Source organism: Mercenaria mercenaria, chromosome 19 (genome assembly GCF_021730395.1).
Source record: "Mercenaria mercenaria strain notata chromosome 19, MADL_Memer_1, whole genome shotgun sequence".
NCBI classification, from domain to species: Eukaryota; Metazoa; Mollusca; class Bivalvia; order Venerida; family Veneridae; genus Mercenaria; species Mercenaria mercenaria.
The window spans coordinates 38460708-38484681 of NC_069379.1; the positions used below are offsets into that span (position 1 = coordinate 38460708).

General features: G+C 35.9%; 1 protein-coding gene across 3 annotated transcripts; it reads left to right on the forward strand.

Moving 5' to 3' along the window:
- The first annotated feature begins 455 nt into the window (after positions 1–455).
- Positions 456–22642, forward strand: LOC123542671 (caspase-14-like). 3 transcript variants are annotated; one of them, XM_045328619.2, is made up of 9 exons: positions 456–1054; positions 2720–2812; positions 3543–3578; positions 8591–8623; positions 9340–9453; positions 9972–10180; positions 17607–17691; positions 17868–18053; positions 18867–22642. In XM_045328619.2, exons 1-9 carry the CDS (start codon positions 748–750, stop codon positions 19088–19090), a joined length of 1287 nt encoding a protein of 428 aa, XP_045184554.2. In that variant the 5' UTR covers positions 456–747; the 3' UTR covers positions 19091–22642. The 3 variants fall into 3 exon arrangements, with proteins under 3 accessions (XP_045184554.2, XP_045184555.2, XP_045184556.2); XM_045328620.2 differs by lacking the exon at positions 8591–8623; XM_045328621.2 differs by lacking the exons at positions 2720–2812; positions 3543–3578; positions 8591–8623 and having other exon boundaries at positions 457–1054.
- Positions 22643–23974: the final 1332 nt, after the last annotated feature.

Here is a 23974-nt window from a genome sequence, read left to right on the forward strand (position 1 = left end):
CCCGGCCGAAAAAACCCATCATGTACAGTACTTATAACGAAACAAAACCAAGTTAATTTGTAAATTACGATCAGAAATGCTATATTCTTTTGGTAATCGACCAAAAAAGTTGAGTAAGTCATTCCCGTAAACAAATTATGTCTGAAGAAGGCCACGAAAATTGCGAATAAGCACGTCAATTACGATATTGTACATGTAAAACGTCAGCAGGTCTCAATGTTTAAACATGCATTGTGTAATACCACAGTCACACATACGGCGCGGATAGCAACGTTTAGCTACGGATAGAAACGTAGTAATCCGTATCGATCCGTACCTGAGCCGTACGGATTGGTACGAATTGATACGGGTTACTACTTTAAGGTACGGCTCAGGTAAAGATTGATACGGAGCGATACGGATTACTATGTTTCTATCCGTGGCTAGACGTAGCTATCCGCGCCGTATGTGTGACTGGGGTATAATCTAACGATCAATTCAAGGAAGTTAACATTGAAAACTCATAACGCTACTATGAACAAAGAGATATCATATTATACTGTGGCCTTTCAACTGTTAAATGTTTATATTCACGCTTAAGGTTTACAAATGTTACATCAGGATAAAAGGAGTATTTAGTATACTGTGACTGAAAAGCTTTTATAACAAAATTCAACAGTGACATATTTTAGAGAAAATTTGTATATATCAAGGAAGTAATTTTGTGATGTAAAAAAAAACTTAACAGTGACCTATATTTCTGTTGCAATGGCTCTAGATCCAGTAACCAAACGTCATAAACTATTGCTTACAACAATATCAGATGAACTTGGCAGCCAGGGAGAAGAATACGACAGTTTCGTTGAACATTTTAAAGGATATGTACCCCGCAGCTTGCTTCAATCAAAGAAAACTTTACTAGCCAAGTTCGATGCTTTAGCATCTAAAGAACATTTAAAACCAGGAAAGTATGATGTTCTGAAAAAGATTTGCGAAGACAGTGGTAATATTGATATAAAAATGTTGGTAGAAAAGGCAGAAACAGACATAAATGAACTCTTAAATACAGGGACAGGTAATATAAATTTAATCAAATAACACAAAGAAAAGAAAACCAAAATAAGGAAACTAAAACAATCTGTATAACAGAAATAGGTTGAACATGAGTTACCGCGAGAATATATTACGTATAAGACAAACATTTACATCTGATTGATTTATATCTAAAGGTGTTTCTTTTTTATTTATTCATTTTGGTTTTGCTTTTTTTAAATCTTGCTTTACAAAAAAAACATAGAATGCTTACTTTTCAGGCTCAAACAAGGATGGTCTTGTTTAGACTAGCTCCTAGACTATGACATATATCTTTTAATTTTTATCTTTATTCTTGCATAAAAACTACTTTTTTCACTGGATCCGCCCATGTATTAACGGGAGAAAAACCGTGTGCAAACAAGGCAATTCACGTGCTGTTAATACCCGATTTTTATTTTTGAAATGCTTTCCCAGGGACGTATATGTAATTCTGCGCAGATTGACAACTGGTATCTGCGTCTTTTTTCTTTCATAAAAACCTCTTCTTGAAGCATTAAAGATGCAATCTAAACCATAGAATGTTTTACTGTATCAGTAACTAACGCCAAATACGCTGCCCCAAACATTGGCGGTACTCGTTTCTTCCTTTGTTTACTCCCCTTTTAGAACTCTGCGTCAATTCAAATTTTGTAGACAACCGTGAATGTTAAAGAATCGCGTGTTTACCTGTAGGATTCTTTGTTTTTAGGTATCATATTTATGATTTTGGTAAGTATCAGTCAGTATGTTTTTATCTAATTTCTCGAAGAATTTATATAAACAGCTTGGAAACTTGACACTACGTTCGTACTCATCCGTACTCCAACTGCGTGTCCGTACTCAATATAACTCGAATGTAAAGTTATTATTCTTGAAATTGTGATCGAGTCCACCAAATTGTGAAATGATATGAACAATTATTGGTAAGTTTATGTTTGTTATAATGAGAGATAAAAAAATCGCTTAAAATCCTTCAGGATGTGCTTTTGATAGTGTTGTTTATGTCCGGGCCCTCGATACGGATATTTAAAACATGTTTACCGTTTCCAAGAACAACTGGAATGGTAAATAAAAAATGTACGGGAATCGTCAAGTCATCACATATGAAAACAATACATAAATCGTCGTGAAATATATTTTTATGCAAGAATAGCGACAATACACGTTTGTTTTGTGTATTAACGTCTGCAGAAGCCCTTCGGATATGTTTGTGACCTCGACCTTCGGTCTTGGTCACAAACAATCCCGCGGGCTTCTGCAGACGTTAATACACAATAAAACGTGTATTATCCATACAAAATTGTGAATGTAGCCAGTCTATATTCTATGTCCAACATCATGATAATATGACAACCACTTCTCTGCGAAAATCTCTAAAATAGACTTGCATTTGTCACTATCACATAAAATAAGAGAAAAAATACAAAAGTTGAAATTTTGTGACAAACTATCAGTCTAGTGGCTAGTCTAGGTCTTGTTATACGCTGCTCGTTCAGCTTTCTTGTGTATTTGCGTTGCAAGATGTAAATAAAAAAATAAAAACGTGGAGTCAGCGTCATTAAAATCTTCGTTAACAAAGCCAAAGCAGCTAGGTTAAACTTAACATTACTGCATAACATATAATTATAACAGCATCAGGCATGATTTCTTCACCTTTTTTCTGTAGAAAGAAGTAGCCATCAGACCACCACAGATGCAGATCAGTCAGCTTTAAGGCAAACACCACTTCAACCACCTCCAGTGCAGGAGACTGTAAATGGTAGAGTCTTATATAAAACTATATATTCTATTTCATACGTCGAGTGTCAACTGCAGACATTTAGTATTTCAAAATAAAGGGTTTTTGTACGACCATACAGCACTAATATCAACTGTATGTAACTAAACGGCATATAAAGTCGTGGTTTGGTTAGGAAAATCTGATTCAAAGATAGTATATATAAGTATATATAAGCTCTACGCATCCTTAAAGTCCCATTATACGCCCAAATATTAGAGACTGCAAAACGTCTCAGAATGACTGTATAAATTTGGTTAAGAGAGTGCGACGTGCTTTTGACATGGTGCCATATTCCACAGAAGTCACTTAACAAACATATTGTTTCAATGGAGGCGAGGACTCTTTCTGTTTTCATTTGTGGTGTAACTTATCTTATTCATCTCGCTATTCATGTTAACGATTTGACTACTCGCCTTTTAACAGTTACATTCTCACTTGTCTGTTTCAATTTTTTTTTCAATTAACACTAGGTTAGAAATGTTAAGTGGATCCCCGATGGACTGAGTATATCCAAGTTCGTTGGCACTACTTCTGAATTTCATATCATTTTTTTGTTTCTTGTTTCAAACATTATTTTGAATCATACCGTCATCAAATATCAGTCGTTTTATGAAATGTGCATTTCATGCATTCTGTACTTTTAACACTTCTGATCATTTCCTTATAATACTTAGTTCTTTTTTTCCAAAGTAAATATTCCTTATTGCAGATACCGCTGGACCGTCTGCTAAAAAGGCACGTACAGGTATGGGAAGCTCTGACTTTTATATATTTAATAAAATTAATAATGATTGTTGTTTATAAATGTATTTAAGGTATAGAACATTTATGTATGTAAATTTATTGAAATATTTGTAATCATAAAATGAAAATGATTCGTCCACCTGGTTTTTTTTTTTTTCGGCTTTTTTTTCAAGAACTGATATTACCAAAGTAAAACGAGACAGATTATGAGCATACACTACAAGTTCAGTATTTTAAAATCACTCTACATGTAGTAGCTTATAAGTAGTATAGTGCGGCCGATTTCGGAATTTGCCTCCGAGGCTCCGAGGCTATCACGTGACCCCATGACATCATCCATGACCGCGCAAGAACAATGGGGCGGGTATCGTATAACAGCCTGTGAGGTCGGAAACTCCCATGACGTCATAGCCCAACCCTAATACTAAACAATAGGAGCAGCCTGACCTGCCGATGAGTCATTGGGTCAAGGTCACCCCGGTTAATGCCCTAAAGCCAACCCAACATTCCGGACTTATTATCATTTCTTAATCTATTTTCTATTGTCCTATCATAAATGAAATTCTTAATCGTATACAATCATACTTTATATAAAAAAGAAATATTAAATGAAAACAAATATTGAACCCAATAATTGTTATATCAATACATGCGAATGAAATAAATGGTAACGGTATGATAACGATCTTATCGACTGTTTAAGAGCTTTCAATCGGTTTTAATTACACTGTGTGCGGTAAGGCGGAACATAATCTCTTCTTAGATAACTGGTGAAAAAAAGTCAACAAACTTTGTAATTTTGGTGTTACTTTATTTTCATTTTTCATATTATAGTCAATTTTATTTATTTTCTTGTAGACATAGCAAGAAATCACCTCCTCCTCATTCAATAATAGTAATTGCTAGATAAAACAAAGTCATGTTTACAGTTTAATTGTCTTTTCTTTTTCAACCACATTAATAACGTTTTCCAATAATGCATATTCGGGGCTGATTTTTTAACCTTAACAGTTCGCTTTCTGCCCAACGCTCGACCCTCTGCGCCGGCCCCTCGACGTCTATCTGTAGCACTTTTCCAGCTCCAACTCCAGCTCCATCCTGTCGAACTGGTGCTGTTTCCGTTATTTCTGGGGGTTCGTATGTTTTTAGAACATTTTCAAACAGGTACTTCCTTTTGCTAATCGCGTACTTCCACACATCCTCAATAGGGTACCCATCCATCAACTCCAGATCGGATGCCGTTTCCTTAATGGCTCTATAAATAGGATCTTCTTTAAGATCACGGTACCATAGCATATCGTTAGCAAAGGCTTTCGCTATCGTTTTCCTATATTTGTCTCTCATATCGCGAAAAACGCGATTCCTAGCGGTATCTATCATGAGACCTCCATATAGCTTTGAACTCTTTCAATGTATTCCGGTTGCAACTTTTCAAACGTTTGGTCTATAATGATACTCCACGGATGCTCTGTTTCGTCGGAGGAGGTATCATCATCATCCTCTCTATAATCATTTGTGTTTGAGAATTCATTATCGCTCTCATCATCCGAGACGTCCATTTCCCCTGTATTGAGAAATGCCAAAGTTTTCAAAATCGTTCTGTTGCAGTCAATTATTGTACGTAAGTCAATTGTCAACAATTTTGCCAACTTTCAGTTTGAAAGAATGGCTACTGTCGGAATTATGCCCCATTCAGACAGACAGTCCACACCTGCAAAAAAACGTGTCAGGGGCATAGATAATGCCAATGTTTCATTAAATATAGTATCATACGGCCTTACTTTTCTTATTTTTATAATTCGTTTGCAAGAAACAGCTAGAAGTACACGAAAAATAATCGATTTCTGTCATTCTTACCTAAAATGGTGTCGCTGATGCAAAACTGAGATGTGGGGAATCACCTTAAAAATCAGAATTTTGCCTACTTTCCGAAAAAAATCTCAAATTTGCCAAAAATATGCAAATGATATGCCACGTTTGTCTTAAAATGGTGCTTATTGCTCAATTCTGATCAAAAATTACCAGTTTTACATCGGTTGAAGCAATTTTCACGAAGTGCGAATTTTTCATTTTAGGTATGAAGGTATTAAATGCCTCCGCTACTACTTTCTATATAAAATTAACAACTTATAACATATTTTTATCAAGATTTCTAGCCTTTCACTTACTGCGAGACTACCCTTGTCTTGAAGGTCTGTCTTTAGGCAATCAAAATATACTCAAAAAATATGGGGTTGACCATAATGCAGTGAAACCATGGTCACGTGACTGAGACACGTGATGAAAACGCTAATATTGCGTAGGTAGACATCAGGAAATACCTACTTTCACTTTCATTTTACAAGGCAGCTTCAAATCAACTTTTGAAGCATATAACGTAGCTTAAAATCATCTGCGGACGTTCCTTTTTAAAATCAAGCATCAATAAAGCTTATATCTGGCATGAAAATGGCCTTTACTAGGCGGGAAAATTGCACTATATATTGATATGGACTACATTCGAGTGGACCACGGAGGCATATCCGGCTAATTGCCCCCTTCATGCCTTGACCGATTCACCGCTTTCATCGTCGTGCATCGTCTTCTTATGACGTAACATGTTATCTCGTCTGCTGAAAATCTTGCCACAAACGTCGCATGTGCTCATCTCCGCGGCCGGTTAAATTATTCCGTCCTCCAATCACTTTGAGACAAATATCGCACTTAAACAGCGCACTCGGCGTCCAAATTACGAATGAGGAGGAGTCATATGTGCATTCATTTTAATACTGACAGATTGTGCTGTTATACACATTTTAGCATACACGTGTATTGTTGTGAGGGAAGTCTGTATAGTTGTGAGGGAAGTCTGAATAGTTGTGAGGGAAGTATGTATTGTTGTGAGGGAAGTCTGTATTGTTGTGAGGAAAGTCTATATTGTTGTGAGGGAAGTCTGCATTGTTGTGAGGGAGGTTTGTATTGTTGTGAGGGAAGTCTGTATTGTTGTGAGGGAAGTCTATATTGTTGTGAGGGAAGTCTGTATTGTCGTGAGGGAGATCTGAATAGTTGTGAGGGAGTTCTGAATAGTTGTGAGGGAGTTATAAATAGTTTTGAGGGAGATCTGTATAGTTGTGAGGGAAGTCTGTATAGTTGTGAGGGAAGTCTGCATTGATGTGAGGGAGGTTTGCATTGTTGTGAGGGAAGTCTGTATTGTTGTGAGGGAAGTCTGCATTGTTGTGAGGGAAGTCTGTTTGTGAGGAAGGCGTGAGGGAGGACTGTATAGATGTGAGGGAAGTCTGTATAGTTGTGAGTAAGCCTAGAGGGAGGTCTGCGTAGTTGTGAGGGAAGTCTGTATAGTTAAGAAATCGGCGTGAGGGAGGACTGTATAGATGTGAGGGAAGTCTATATAGTTGTGAGGTAGGCGTGAGGGAGGTCTGCATAATTGTGAGGGAAGTCTGTATATATGTGAGTGAAGCCTTTATAGTTGTAAGGGAGGACTGCATCGTTGTAAGGGAGGCATATATATATATATAATTATGAAGGAATGTCAAACTATTTAATAAATCGATTCATTTCTACGACCTTAAATTTTAGTAGCAGATATCTCCTTGCGAGGTATTTAAAGACTGGTGCAGAAAGCGCCAAAAGCGCATTTATGAGCGCCAACAGCGCCCTCCTAATTACTCATTTTACCTCCTCATTACTTATGTTACCTCCTCATTTACTCATTTTACCTCATAATTACGCAATTTACCTCCTCATTGTACTCATTTACTCAAGGAAACAGTAGTGGTAGCATCAGCAGCAGCAGCAGCAGCAGCAGCAGCAGCAGCATCAGCTCTCGTGGATTAACCCCATATGGCATACTATATCTTCTAAAAATATTTACATCCTCACGCTGTTTAAACGTTGTTCTTTAAACAAATTTTAAATTCACACGTCAGTCTATACATCTGGATTTTCAGTCTAATGTTTTCATATCCATGTCCCTCTGATACTACTTCTGCTGTACTCTAAATGGAGTCTCACTGTTCCCTGATGTACTGTCTTGAGTATTTGCTCATTTGCTCCCCACGTTGTTCCAGCAAGTTTGCGCATCATGGCAAGCTTCCTACGGGCCTTCCCTTCTGCTTGACTAATGTGGGGTTTCCAGGTTAGCCGTTTGTCAAAGGTCACTCCGAGATATTTTGCCTCGTCTGCTTCAATCAGCAAAGTATTTCCCATCTTGATTTACCCGCCCTCTGCTTTGACGACAGGGAGAATAGTGTGGTGGACGATTTCTCTGTATTGATCGAGACACACCAATCTTCCGCCCAAGCTTGTTGATGGCTTCTTGCATCCTGTACGTGGCTGTAGTGGCATGTTCTTTCTTACACCATAACACCAGATCGTCAGCGTAGAGTGCAGCCTTAACTCCTTTCGGTAGTTCAGACACCAGATCATTGATGAAAAGCAGGAAGATTGTAGGGGATAAGACTCCGCCTTGTGGGACACCATGACACAACAGGAACTTCCTCCTGCTGGCATGTTCTAAGCTGACTCTTGCTCTCCTGTTGTAGAGGTATGACTTAATCCACCTCAGCATGTGACCTCCTGCTCCACTCCTCATCAGTTTGACGAGAAGTCCATCAGTCCAGACTTTGTCAAACGCTCGCTACAGATCAATCAATGCTGTAAGCACGACTTTCTGCTCTTGGAAGGCGTCCTCTATCTCTTGCGATAGATAGGTGGTCTGGTCCTCAGTGGTGCGGAATTGTCTGAAGCCAGCTTGTTGCGTTGCGAACAGGTTGTTAGTCTCCATGTACCATTTCAGGCGTGCATTCACAATACTCTTCATGGTCTTTTCAACACAGACTTCACAAGAAATGATTGCGTGAAAATAGCTTTACAAAATACCGAATTAATGAATTATTCTAATATCAATTAAAGCAATCATTTGGAACACCTCCTTTTTCCTAAGTTCCCTTAAAGTTATTTCTGTATATGGCGTGACAATTCTTAATTCGTTGTGCAATGTAAAGTGTTTTCTTTCAGATACAGCAGTACCATCTAAACGGGGGCGCACAGGTTTGATAAGTTCTTTAAAATACTTATTGTTTTCCGTATCACTATTTAAAGTATTTTATGTTGGGTGCGTTTATCTATGTAAAATTATTGAAAGTCATATAACGACCGATACACTGTTTCACTGAACTTTATATGCAGTCAACTCTTTTCTAAAGGCAATCTCCCAATAAAGACCACTAGGTACTACAAAACCTGCAGATACAGGTCACTGTTTTTTTTCTTCCTGGTTAACCATAAACAACGTAAATTTACATGTGATGCCAGACAACCTGTCAAAACAGACCACCTTTTTCATTACCTAAGGATGGTCTGTACGGACATGTTTGACAGTAGTAATGTTTAAAGAGTCGGAAGATATGTACATGGAGTCAGTATCTCAAAAGCAATCTTGTACCTTGTATAAAAACTTATACATAATAACTAATTACAAGAAGTAATCTTGTGTTAAAATATTTGTATTTGAAATATTGAATAAATAACTGATATTATTTAATCAAAGCCATTCTGTGTACTAATGTAGTTTTGCGTGATCAGATCAAAGTTTATTCCATAATGCAGAACTTGCTCAAACTTTAAATTTTCAAAGCTTCGGGAAATCTACAGTATAAGAGTTAAGACATTTACAGTCTGTTCGGTGCGGCCGTACACTCATACCTGTCTTGTATAGTCTGGCCTTATACTTGACGCAAGATATGATGTATGTGTTGACTTTTCAGAGGTAGATAGCTCAGATCTCCCATATTACATGGACGACGAAGGACAAAGTTACTATGACAACTCGGGGAAAAATGGTATTCTACTCATTCTAAACTCCGATGAAAAAAGAAAAGGTGAGAAAAATAACAATTATTAGAATTAATCTGTTTCTTTTTTCCTCTAATTGTACACTTGTTATAGTATCCGCTGGAAACAAATATGGGTGACACCTCCAGACAACTGGAGGAATTTTAGTTGGATGATTGTGCAAGATATAGAAGACTCCCGTTCCAGAAGCTTCTCTGGTTCTTTGTCTTACAAGTGTGAAACACTCATACATGGGGCTTGAACTCACGACCCCTAGTTTCATCGATAATGTTACCACTTGGCTGCTGTTTCCGTTCATTCTGTGATGTTATGAGCGGTGCTATTTTTATCCATTAACATTAAATGCTTTCTTCCCTAAACATTAAATGCTTACTACACTTCTCGGTGTCGGTTGTTCTAAAACGATTTTGTCAGCACATTTTTAAAGGTTGGGAAACGAATCTCTATATAGTTCATCACAAAGAATTTCACCCCAGTAGAGTAACAAAGATACATTTTTATGTATTATCATGATTACTTATTTCAACCTTTGCAATTTCATTAGGCAGAGAAAAGGATGTAGAAAAGCTGAAAGGTTTTTTCGGCGGTAACAAGTTACGTTTCGAAGTGTTCGATCCTAGAAAGCATGTAACACAAGATTTAAGTACAGAACAAGTGGACGTAGTTCTTAACGACGTACGAAGAAGGCTGAATGATTCCTTTGAAACACATTATTACTGCTTTATTTGTGTAATTATGAGTCATGGAAATGAGGTAGGTATAAATCTATAACAAGTAACAGATATTTTCATATCTAATATAGTGTTACTTACATTATGTAGTTGGGCGTCCTTTTGAAATGTTAGTAAGATGGTATTATACAACTTTCATAATTCCATTTGATCATCTTGAAATAAGTATTTGATTAGTTTATAAAATTAAAAAACACGGTGTCAATCCGTAAAAGATACCTCGTAGCGCATTTTACCGTGCCCAGTACCTCGAAGCGCAGGGCATAGGAGCCTCACAGCTCAAAACAAACAAGGTATGATGGACTCCGGTGAAAAAGTGTTTATAAAGAAAGGTAAAATGACGTTAGTATGATTTATTAAGACTCTCGCCATGTCTCACGGAACTTTTGATACGTTTTTTTTTTGTAGTATGATATGTATTGAATGCAATGAAGGGCAAGACAACGTGCTGTATCGAAAATAAATTGCCCAGATCACGGTGTATTTTGTAAACCATGACAAATATTTCGATAAAAGTATGCTAGTTGCAGTATAAGTATTTCTTTATACAGTGTAAAAGAGTTAAAAATTAGTTCCATGCACAGTCCAAAATTACCATTCAGACAAGTGCTCCATAAAACGAGGAAAAAGCGTATGTTATAAGGTACCGGTATTTTCATAAGCACTCCCAAAGCACGGGAGTCCTTTTGGCAAATGCAAATTGTACAAAATATATGTCGCCGGACTCCTTTTAAGTTGTGTGACACAGGACTCCTTTAAGCTGTTCCGTGTTGCATGATGTATAAAATCGGCTCTAAGCTTTTTATTCTACTACTTCACTCACAAAGAAAGTTCGTACACATAATATCATATTGACTTGGCATTAAATGATGTACGGAAAAACTGCTAACATACGTGTTCCTGAAAAAAATGCTGATTTTGATATAAATAGCAAGTACTTAATACTTTAAATGCGTCCTGTATAAAGAGAAACTCGTCTTACAATTCTATAGTTTTTCTAACTCACAACATATTTGCTTCAGTAGCTGTTTTCAAGTATGAATTCATGTATTATACAAACGCTATTTAGGTGTGTCCAAACTCTAACATATAATAGGATTATTATAACAGTAGTTCGATTTGGGACGCTGTATTCGGCTCTCGTGGATTTTGCCAGATCGGATCTCACGAGGCGCGCATGCGCCGAGTGTGATCCGTTCTTGCAAAATCCACGAGAGCCGAATAAAAAATCCCAGATCTAGCTACTGTTGAAATGACCCTTTTATATTTTCCTATTGCCCAGGTGAAGAGTTCCCTCTTTGTTTATTTGTGTCATACAAGGGGCAAATGAGCTAGTGTTGAATTGAACACGAAAACATCAAGTTGATTAAAAATGTCTGGCAATGCCAGACGTGTTTATTTTTAAACATTTGTTCATAACTAAAACATGTGTTCAATTCATAAACATGAAAATCCCAAATACTTGATTAGACAGAAAACATAATTACTTAGTCATAATATCGAAAAGATGACACAAAGTTGGACAACAATACCACCATACTGTCCAACCAAAGAAGGAACGAGAAACCCAGGGAATATCGCCACCTTTTTGTTTTTTTATTTGTAATCGAACGAAATCTTATATGTTTGTTGATGTTAAAATGAAATGAGTTATGTTTTTGTGTGCGCTGTGTCAGCTCACGCATATTAATGAAAGTAGTCTGGCAACATACAATACGGAAGGTACAATACGGGATTTTTGGAAGGTACAATACGGGATTTTTTTCAGCCTGTTCGTATTTCCTTGTAAAATGCAAGCTGTATTTTTGACAGAATTTATATAGGTATATAATAAACTGAAATATACGTCCTAGAACAATATATATTTCTCATTCCCTAACAATAAACATTGTTTTAATTTAGAACGGAAGTCCAGTCTGTGGTTGCATAAACCCAAAAAAAGTAATACTGAAAAAATAAACAGTTTAGAACGAGAAAATAGCAGTACGTAACCTAAGAAAAGAAAAATGCAAAACCCAGTCGCTGCATTTGAACCAAGTATCCTAAGAAAAAAACATAACAATGAAATTACTGTTTTTCAAAAATTTAACGTAACTTTTCCCATTATAGATTTATATTGAATTATTCGTCTTTCAAAGAGTACTTAAGTTAAGCAAATAACAAAATATAAGTGGAAAAGGGGTCATAATTATGACTGAATACAGATTCAATGTAAACATACATATCTGTTTTCCGATTGGGTAGTTACATTTCCGGTTCGGGAAGATTTGAAATAAAAAAATATATAAGTTAAATAACAATTTTGTTTTGACATTTAAAAAAAATCTGAACGGTAAAAATGTAGATAAAGTATCTAACTTTAAATTGGCATATCACATTTAATGACACTATGTATACTCTTATGACCGGGCCTTGTGATGGAAGCAAATCAAAATATTATGTTTTCGCTACCTTAACGAGAAACAAGTTACTATATTCAGTAAGAAGTTTCCAGTTCGGGAAGTAGAGAAAAGCCATAAATTGATTTCCCGAACGGGAAGTTTCCCCTACTGGTTATAATTATAAAATGACAGGCTTTGTAGCTCATTTTTCGAGGAACTATCTCGCCACCACGAGGTTTCTCACTAGTTATTACATACAAAACACCATTTGTGAAAACATATAAAATTATATGAAATACACGTCTCCTGTTGCGTATAAATGACAGAGGTGGTGATAATGACCACATATAAAATTTAAATAGTGACGTGATTATAACAAGATGAGACAAAGAGATATTGAGTATATATTCATATGTGTATATATTCATATGTGTAGGAACTTGTTGGTAGCGCAAAAACAATGCAACAGAAAACAGTCAGAAAGGGAAAGCCTTTGAAACAAATATTTTCGAAAGACTTATCATTTGAATAATCTTAGTCAGTCGACACACTGAAACAAAATAAAACTCCAGTTAGTGCACAAAGTTTTCCTCATTATGCACTGCTTATGTATGCGACTTTTCTGACGTCATCCACGTTTGTAAAATGCATTATGTTTAAGAGGAGAAACTGGCTATTTGTCTTTATAAACTGTCAAATGTTTGGAGCAAAAACTTCAGTGCATGTTTCAAAAGAAACCAAAAATTATAATAAAAATTATTAAAATTATTATATGAGCAAAATGTCCACAATTTTTAATATAAAATACATAAATACCATCAATATTAACACACTTGTACTAGCAGTTAAGCTCACTAAAGTGAACATCACATGCTTAAAGGACTGCGGTGCAATTTTTTTAAAGGACTCCGGTGCCGTTGCCATTTTGTTTGGATTCAATTTGCGTGTTGCTGTATCTCTTCAAATGACAGCACGGATCGTATATTATTACGAGTAAAGTATGTATACCGGGAAGAGGGTGTCCGAACCAATGTCCTTGACGAAAACGTGACATGTATTGAAATAATGTGGAAACATCTGCGTGTTCACGGCCACTCCAGCTTACACCTGTCAGTTGTTTTCACTATTTTATGAAATTGAATTGTTGAAGGTTCATTTTTAGCCATACATTCATAAGAAATATATATAACAAGTTCCCTGAAGGCACACTCCCAAACATTTATTGTGAACCAACAGCAAACTTTTACTTACTACGTCTGTATTTCTTGACAACTCGCTTGTTTTAGTTGCGAGGCTCCGTTGCCTACGCTTCGAGGTGCTGGGCACGGTAAATTGCCTTAAGAGGTATCCGTTATGGATTTACACCGTGAATAAGGATGTGATAAATTTGCAAGCTTGAAATAAGCATTTGATTGGTTTGTTAGCTTGAAATAAGCATTTGATAAGTTTGTTAGCTTGAAATAAGCATTTGATAGGTTTGTTAGCTTGAAATAAGCATTTGATAGGTTTGTTAGCTTGAAATAAGCATTTGATTGGTTTGTTAGCTTGAAATAAGCATTTGATAGGTTTGTTAGCTTGAAATAAGCATTTGATAGGTTTCTTAGCTTGAAATAAGCATTTGATAGGTTTCTTAGCTTGAAAATAGCATTTGATTGGTTTGTTAGCTTGAAATAAGCATTTGATAGGTTTGTTAGCTTGAAATAAGCATTTGATAGGTTTCTTAGCTTGAAATAAGCATTTGATTGGTTTGTTAGCTTGAAATAAGCATTTGATAGGTTTCTTAGCTTGAAATAAGCATTTGATTGGTTTCTTAGCTTGAAATAAGCATTTGATTGGTTTGTTAGCTTGAAATAAGCATTTGATAGGTTTGTTAGCTTGAAATAAGCATTTGATAAGTGTGTAAGGCTAGAATGGCATTTGATAAGCTTGATAGAATTTACCATTACTTGTAGTTTAAAAAATATGTCGCTATTAACTAGTATTGAATATACACATATTGTTTTAATAGGTACATATGTGCATAAAAACCAGTATATCGATGACATAGAAGGATAGAAGGATACTATCTCTTCTTTCCGAAAATTTAAAGAAATGTAAATGAGATGTATATAGAGGATATTTGTTTGTTTTGAGTGAATATGGAATATATCTCACTGAGAAGTGAGAAAATTTCAAATATTTTCACGAGCGCGTAGCGCGAGTGAAAATGTGAAAATTTTCTCACTTCGAGGTGAGATATATTCCATATTCACGAAAAACAAACAAATTTTCTTTTTATTTTATGCTCAATTACGTTGAGATGTGCATTTTGCAACTGTTTTAATCTCAGCGCGGGAAACCGACGCGCGTAAACAGACATGACGTCAGACGTGCTGTGACGTTATAAAGACGCATGCAACATAAAGTTCCATTTTATTTTATTTTTTGCTGCATAACGGTATGAAATTCTCTTTAAGTAAAATAATTTGAATCGAGAAATATACTATAAAGAACAAAGTGCGACTACAGTTTTCATCCTGTTTTAAGCAAATAATTTAAAATTCATACACAATGCATTGAGGGGGCGGAGCTATATCTCTCACAGTGTGAAAATATGATAGGTATTTCAACAACAACACGTATTATGTATAGTTTTTTTTATCTCATCAACGTTTCGGCTAACGCCTTCATCAGGATAATACACATACAAATATAAACAACGGACGTGACGTAAAACTGATAACGTAACGTCAAATGGCGGGAAAACGTTAATCAAAATATCAAAATGCAAATACATATAATTATATACATATAATTAGTACAAGGTACTATCCCGGATATGAAAATACCCAAAATTTCCTATAGGAAGATTACATAAGATTTTAGTGTGAAAATATAGATTTCATATTTTCACAGTGTGAGTGATGAGATATGAAAATATTTAACTGATATAATACAGTATTTCATTAGTTAGCATAAAATAAATGAACTTAACCTATTCCTTGTATTATATAAAATTTATGATGTCCAGTGTTCACACACATAGCTAGACCTAATTTGTATTACAAATTCTTACCTACTGTTAAAATATAAACAATGAATAGGAAGGTAGGGTAATGTAGCTTCTAAGAGGGTTTTTTTTTCTGTCACATATGAGCCGTGCCATGGGAAAACCAACATAGTGGCTTTGCGACCAGCATGGATCCAGACCAGCCAGCGCATCCGCGCAGTCTGGTCAGGATCCATGCTGTTCGCTTTCAAAGCCTATTGTAATTAGAGAAACCGTTAGCGAACAGCATGGATCCTGACCAGACTGCGCGGATGCGCAGGCTGGTCTGGATCCATGCTGGTCGCAAAGCCACTATGTTGGTTTTCCCATGGCATGGCTCATATATTTTCTATAGAACTGCATCAGAAACAACACTGTCTCGGGCTGCTTTACTACCCCTTCTCTCTCCACTAAATACAACCCATCAAGATAAAAAAAATGATAGACACAGGTTGTTTGTCTTTGGCAAATGAAAACATAGTGATCCGTTTCTGGATTCCTATCCACAGTCAGCAACAAAACACTTTTTAGTTTGAACAATAATGTTTGTGTATTATTAAGTATACTGTAGCGCATATTTGACATTTGAAAATAACAGATATTCTTACTGGTTAATGTGAAAAATGTATGTAACGTGCATTGTGATTTTTTAGGCTAATAACAAGACATATGTATACCATTGTGTGAATGCACATTCAGAATAATTTATAATACGACTTTCATTCATCATTTCGTGTTTTATCGTATAGGTATGTATACTGCACAGAGTACTCTCGTTTTGTTTACGTTTCGCCTACATGTACACAAGGCATGTAGTCTGGGTAGGAAATTGACTAGCGAAATGTTTGAAAGTTTTTCTATAACATTGACAAAAATAGTGTGTCTCTGTGATAAGAAACATTGTAAAAGTGTCGCTGGTGCACAATGGAAGATAAATTACACAGTGTCCAATATGCACAGTACCTTTTGTCAAACTGCTCGTTTAGGTGAGAAATGAGCTAGTACAGGGGGTAGGACGTAAATGGTGTCTTTCGGTGGTGTAAGTGAGACTATTGTGTCTATTGGGTAAATATGGCGGATTTTGTTGACAGATCATCACCCTAGGGCGGATATTTTGTCAAGTAAGTGAGTTTTTCCTTTACTTGCTTGCATTCTGTGACCACGCTATTTATCTCCACCCGATAATTACTGATTGCATTTAGCATGTACTTACATTTATGCACACTTTATGGAATTCAGTACAACACAATAAATTACCCTTTGTTAACTTGTCTTATGCTAGCTTGCAAATATAAAACGTCACAACTGAAAACGGTTCGACTATGGATATGTTTTGTGGTGACTTTCCTAGCGCTTGTACATTAGAGTGGTGTCATACTACTAACTCTTGCACAGTACATAGTGACCCGAATACAGACCAAATTGTTTTAAAGTTCCACGTAAGATACTGCAATCGGCTTAAACAATAATAAATCGGCAATAAAAGGTTCTTGCACCTGTGTTATGCAGTCGTAAGTAAGAATTAATCATTCTAAAGCACTGGCTGTCGTAAATTTGGTCGAACTTGTACTGTTTTTCACAAATATTGTAGGAAAAGTGGACTTGAACAGGACTTGAACTATCTATCTCCGTATAAAGCGTTCAATAACTGTTTTACGGCGCAATGTACAGACTCGGGGTAAATTGTCGGGTGGAGATAAATAGCGTGTTCACGTAATGCACGCATGCAATGTTTCCAAAGTAAAAGAAAAACTCACTTACTTGACAAAATATTCGCCCAAGGGTGATGATTTGTCAATAAAATCCGCCATATTTACCCAGTAGACACACTTTTCTCACTTAAACCACCGAAAGACACCATTTACGTCCTACCCCCTGTAGTATATTTTCCCGTTCATGACCATGGTCATCATTCTATACATAGAGCTAGAGTATATCACTTACATTAGCATTTTTACTTTCTGGTCTGTTGCCAGTGTTTCGACTGTATAATTCTAGACCGTTAAAAGAGAGTTTCCAATGCATTTTGTTTATTGTAGGGTGGTATAAAGACGAAGAATGGCACTATATCAGTAGAGTATATCCGGCAATTTTTCAACAACAAAAATATGCCTAAATTTGCAGGTAGGTATTTGTTGTTTCATTAAAGCTTATTTACTTGTTACTGTTTCTGTATGTACAACATGATTAGCTAAACCGTTTTACGGATTTACGCAACAACGGAATCTACGAAAATATGTCTTCAACAAATATTGATGATTTCACAGTAATTCATTTAAACTTAAATTGTTTGTTTTCAGGTAGACCTAAAGTTTTCTTCATCCAGGCATGTAGAGGATCTGCGCAACAGGATTCACAAGAAACAGATGATGCAGATGATGAGAATAGACCGGAAGCTGGACAGAACGATACCAAAGATGAAGCTGATGAAATTATTCACATCCCAGCTGATGCCGACACATTACTGGCTTATGCAACAACATTGGGTATGATGCACATTGAGTTGTTTGGTTTTTTTTCTTTACGTTGCTTCCAAAAGTAATGTTGATTGTCCAGCTTTAATGTTCAGGAAGACCAAAGGTGTCACTCCCGGACATCATATGAGGCAAGACACATATGAGCCGTGCCATGAGAAAACCAACATAGTGGGTTTGCGACCAGCATGGATCCAGACCAGCCTGCGCGTCAGGCTCCATGCTGTTCGCTTTTAAAGCCTATTGGAATTGGAGAAACTGTTAGCGAACAGCATGGATCCTGACCAGACTGCGCGGATGCGCAGGCTGGTCTGGATCCATGCTGGTCGCATACCCACTATGTTGGTTTTCCCATGGCATGGCTCAATTATTTATATCTATCGATCTTGCGCACGCCTGTTGGATGACCCATTGACATGTCACTTATTCAACTCATTTATCTTCTTCTAATTAGAACATTTTCAGTGTCGATCACTTGGAGTTACTGACCCTCCCTGCTTTTCTTTTTTTTCTGGGGGTGTGGTAGGGGGAGGCTTTGTAAATGTAAGAATTTAAATATTCGTTTTAGAAAGTCACAAACGTGGTTTTTGTAAAGACACTGGTTCTACCCAGATTACAGTCAATGCTATAATAAAGAAAATAGAGGCAACAAAATGTCTTTCACAGCCAATAAATATTTCACCGCCTTAGTTATGTCTGTCTGTATAATCAGATAAACGTTATACAGAACCTTCGAGTTGCATACAAAATCAAAAAGCATTTATACTTATGTATGGTTAAAGAAATTACTATTGTAAATTACATTTACTATACTTTCCTCGATAGGCTACAGATCGTTTCGGAGACCTAGCATCGGTTCCTGGTTTATCACAGAATGTATAAACGTGTTTGAAAAGTACCATAAGAAGGATCATTTGGAAGACATGCTCATCACAGTGCGACAGGAAGTGGCATTGCGCTGGGGAAAAAAAGACGACGGGGCAAAGCAGATGCCTTGTGTCTGGAGTACATTGACAAAACGACTCAAGTTAACGGAAAATAACACATAGTAGTTTTGTCAGTATGATATATTGAGCTTACAAGATGCTGCGCAAGAATGTATGGCTTTTGTCTGGAAGACCCTTAAAGCACTGTTTAGACTAGTTCAATATATAAGAAATAACTTGCTTCTTTTTACTGTTTTCATTACTAGCGTGATCTACTAAGATAACTGATGTTTTTAATTCAGTTTAGTTATTTCTCGCAGGCCATATTATAATGATAAACGGTATGGAATAACGTACACGTATAATAAGTGAGGCGACAAACATATACATATAAACATAATCGTGCTCGTAAATGTAAGCTGTGGCAACATAAGGCTGCGCTTTTGGTACGTGGCATTCCCTGTTTGATATTTGTCTTTGTTTTTTATGATTCAATAGCAGTGGATTGTTGAATTGATAATCACGTGTTTGTAACCGTGCGAGAAAAATAATACAAAAAAGAATTATAGGAAATCTCTGGGAGAGCGAAGCTAATGTATTACATGTACACAGCACTAAATGTTATTTTTTATACCAGGTCGTCTCTAAGGAAGTAAGAAATTTGATTCATTTTACAACAATTCTTAATCGGGGAATCCTTATTTCTATTGTCATAGGAAATAACTAGTTGAATATAATAAATATAAGACACATATCACTTTATTCAGAAAAAAAGACAGGGCTACAGTACGATAATGCCACTTAATATTGCCTCTTCTGAGAGAGAACAAAAGATGTTTTGTTCTGTTCTGTTTGTAATTATACCATGCTGTACCCATTATTTGGTACTCTAGATTTTATTGCAATGACCGTTGCTTGGCTTGTAGGCTTCAATTAGTAAACATGCACAATGTTAGTTGTATTGGTTTCAAGTTTCATGATGAATATAAGTGTTCATGTATGTTTGATAATGTGCATTATGTTCTAGTGCATACACTATCATTTCTAGAATGTGTGATCAACGTTTTTGTTTTATTTACCTATATGAAATTTTAGTCTTCTGTTTGATATGATCTCAGTGGTAAATGGTGCAATTTTTCCACACGCGATGGGTGAAAATGAAGTGGGGTGGGGTGGGAGGGGTCTCAACGCGCAATAAAGCAGTTCGCTTTCACCACTAATTGTTTTCAGTTTTCAGGAGCGTGGTATTTCCCACAATCAGTGCATATATCGTTATTTATTTTGCGTGTAGATCTCTCATTTGACTTATGTAGTAGTCTTTTAGAACATAAAAGCTCAAGTGGATAGAGTTTGCTCCACATTTATTGCATAGTATTCTGAAAGTTCCGTGCTTTAATTTGTATGTTTAATACGATATACACTAGTTGTTTGAAGGCAGCATCTACTTTGCAATAACCATTGATCTCGGGTATGTTCTGTTTTATTTGCGGACACATGATTATATCTTTAGCAATTCAGTTTTTTCATGACATTCAGCATGACGATATCATGCATTTATATTTAACTGTCACTTATAGTAATACTTGTATATGCCTATTAAATCAAACCGGAAAAGTTCGACTGATTTACTTCACAAACTTACAAAATTTCAAAAGTCTTAACAAGTTTAAAACATTAAAATGTAAGTAGTTTATGATTTAGATATTATCAATACCTCAAAGTACACGACAATGTCCCGGTGTAAGTATTTACATGTAACTATTTGAATACAGAGGCCTATGTAAAAGTCGCAGGTACATTCGTATAAGTGACGTCATACGGTCATATAAATATACACTGCGCATCTAGTTTTGTCAGATCGTCGACAGATTTAAAAGGGTAAAGATCGAAGAGAACTTGCTGAAAAATAACAATTAAGCCAAAATTGATACTTGAACTTTAAGATAATCTGGGTGAGGTACCCTTATATTTTCGGCTTCGGTTCATGCTTGCTGGGTCTTCTTGATAAAAAATTTATTCCATTGGTCCTGCTCGCAATATAAGCTGATGGTTTAAGTTTATTGTGTTGTGCCTTGGTAGTGTTTGAGACAAGGTTTGAAACGGAGGTTTAAAACGGAACGGTGTTAGGTTTCAAGTCTGAATCAGCAGTTTAAGGTTATATAGACATTTTGGTTTGGAACAGAGTTAAGATTTGGACATGGGTGGGTATAAGAAATATTAGTCTCAAGCTTGCGGCGTATGCTCATATTTGCAGGGGTCTGCGATCCATATGCTCATCCTAGGTCGAGTGGTTCGCGATAAGTTGTTGAAACGTGTTTGGTTTGAAATATAGCTAGACTAAGATCAAAGATATAGGCTGTTTGATACCAGCTAGAGTTTTATATGATAAGGTCCACATATTTAATTTATTAGTTTTTGTATAGATTTTTAGTTAATGTTTCAGACAAAATCTTTTGCCAAAATAATCAGAAGCAAGGCAGCTTGAGAAGAATTTATTATACAAATTTTATAACAATCAGAAGCAGATAGCTCAAGAAAGAATTGATATAAAACGCTCAGTACACGTGACAGTATTATAATAACAGATCGATATTTTTGTTTTATATAAATTTTGTTCAAATGATTCATTTTATTTCGAAATGGTATGGAGGTATATTAATTACGACATGCTGTTGTATATAACATTTTGATTTTAATAAATTCTAGCAAAATCAGTTCTGTTTTACACTTTAGATAGGTGGTAGAAAGAAGATAATAAATGAGCCGTGCCATGAGAAAACCAACATAGTGGGTTTGCGGCCAGCGTGGATCCAGACCAGCCTGCGCATCCGCGCAGTCTGGTCAGGCTCCATGCTGTTCGCTTTCAAAGCCTATTGCAATTAGAGAATCTGTTAGCGAACAGTATGGATCCTGACCAGACTGCGCGGATGTTGGTTTTCCCATGGCACGGCTCAAATGTTTATTGTTTGAGTTAGACTCAGTATTTCATATCATCAAAACATCTTAAACATGTATGTATGCCTCTTGTTGAAGACTATATTATATTCATATTAAAAAGAAGGATAAGTGTCCAAGAAGAAACGCCACGTTCCGAGAACAAGGTCCTTCCTAACTGCAAGCCTTTAACAGTATACATGTATGGATATGTACATGATATATACGTACTATGCTTCCGGATGATTTTATATAATATCTTTAACTCCCACTGATGTTTTTGCTTCTGATGGTCGTTGGTTTTTACTTTATATGTTTGATCCATTACTGTTGTCTATTGTTTTTCAATTTGTCTATTATTCTATTATTGTTTTGGCAGATTATAGTTATAAATTGCTAACAAATAAAAAGATTCCATCCAAACATATTTTCAGCATTATCAAAACTATAGTTCTTTTACTCGTATGTTTTCTGATATGCTCATTTGCTTCATGTCCTATGTAGTAATTAATTAATTGGTTTATATATCATGTTTTGGGCAGGGAAAATAATGAACGTTAGGCAACGGTAGGTTTCTGTGAAATGACTATCTGAATTGTCCATGAACATATTTTTGGATGGAACCTTTTTATAAATATCTTATATCTTCCAGTTCCGATAGCTAGTGAATGTGCTAATAATTCGAAACAAGTGAATAGTTTTCTCAGATAATCAATTGTAATAAAATCAAGATACTTTTCATATCTAAATTCTGTTTTAAATTTTACATAAAAATCTAGTTTGGTCATACTATGAACAATACCACTCCACTCCACTCTTAAAGTGATCTCAATATATCAAAAGTGATGTTTTCATGAACGTTATGCCATATGTAGCCGTATGTATCCGAGACTATCAATAAAAAAGGCATTTTTGCCCAAAAAGTACATCTTTCATTATATAATTTTTCGTATTGAAGTTGAAAAATCTTATGCACAAGCGATCCTGTATCTTTACTTATTTTCATCCAATAATTCAATACACCCTCTTTACATAAGATATTTTAAGAGTATCTTTTTTTTCTAAAACGGCCATATTTGGAGTAGACGGTTTAACCCCAAGATTCATTTGAATTCTATCTAAAACATCTGTGTTATGAATGCTAAAATATGATGCAGAGTATAATAAAATTGGCTCAACCATTCTGTCAAATAGAAAAAGTTTAATTTTAACATCAAATTTCATTCTCGAGAAAATGAAATATAAGCTATTTACCGCTTTTAATGCCGGTTCGGCTAAGGATTTCATGGCGTCTATCATCGACCCAATCAAATACTATAACTATGGAACTTGATCACACTTTCGCACCCTTTCTTTACGACCGTACTACTGTCTGGAGCCCGCGGCTCCAACAAAAACACGACAAGGATCATTCCTTCCACGTATATATACTACAGAATATTCCCCTGTCAGTGTCAATGTCAGTGTCCAACAGATAAGCAGTACAGACTGTGACCCAAATACAAATGCAAAAACTCAGCAATAGTCTACTTATTCTTCAAATAGTCCACAAGTACCCAATACTGATTGGAAGATACTTTTTTTTTTCTTGATCTGATTAATTAACTTGATGGCCGTTTACAAAGAATTGAACAATGTGTTTTCAAAATAAAACAGTATCCAGTCATAAATAAATGCACATGTCAAAACGCAAATTCACCTTTTTAATGGCTCACTGTTACAGGGGCAAAAAATTTCAAAATGACGTTTTAACATTTTTTCTCAGGAAATATTATCATTGTAATAAATTGAAAAGTTACAAGTTAAGCTATATGGCTCATGGACCCATACTGTGTCCTAGATACGTTACTTCCACCTGTGTAAAAAACCATAAATGTCGAGCTATGTCAAAAGTGACCAAAGAATTTCAAACCATAATGACAATAAAACACAGACATTTAATGATAGTAACAGTCGTAAAGTTCTGGCAGATTTCACCAAGCTCCTCACAGCGGTTATCTTCCCTTGCGTTCATTATACGCACCTGCTGTAAGGGGAGGTAATCACTGCGGGGAGTTTGAGATTTCACCACAC

What these genes read in the sequence shown, in the direction of transcription:
- LOC123542671 (XM_045328619.2), top strand. Translation starts at nt 748, where the DNA reads ATGGCTCTAGATCCAGTAACCAAACGTCATAAACTATTGCTTACAACA. An exon ending in ACTCTTAAATACAGGGACAG is followed by an intron (nt 1,055 to 2,719) that starts GTAATATAAATT and finishes TTTTTTCTGTAG; the next exon opens with AAAGAAGTAGCCATCAGACC. An exon ending in ATCTAAACGGGGGCGCACAG is followed by an intron (nt 8,624 to 9,339) that starts GTTTGATAAGTT and finishes TTGACTTTTCAG; the next exon opens with AGGTAGATAGCTCAGATCTC.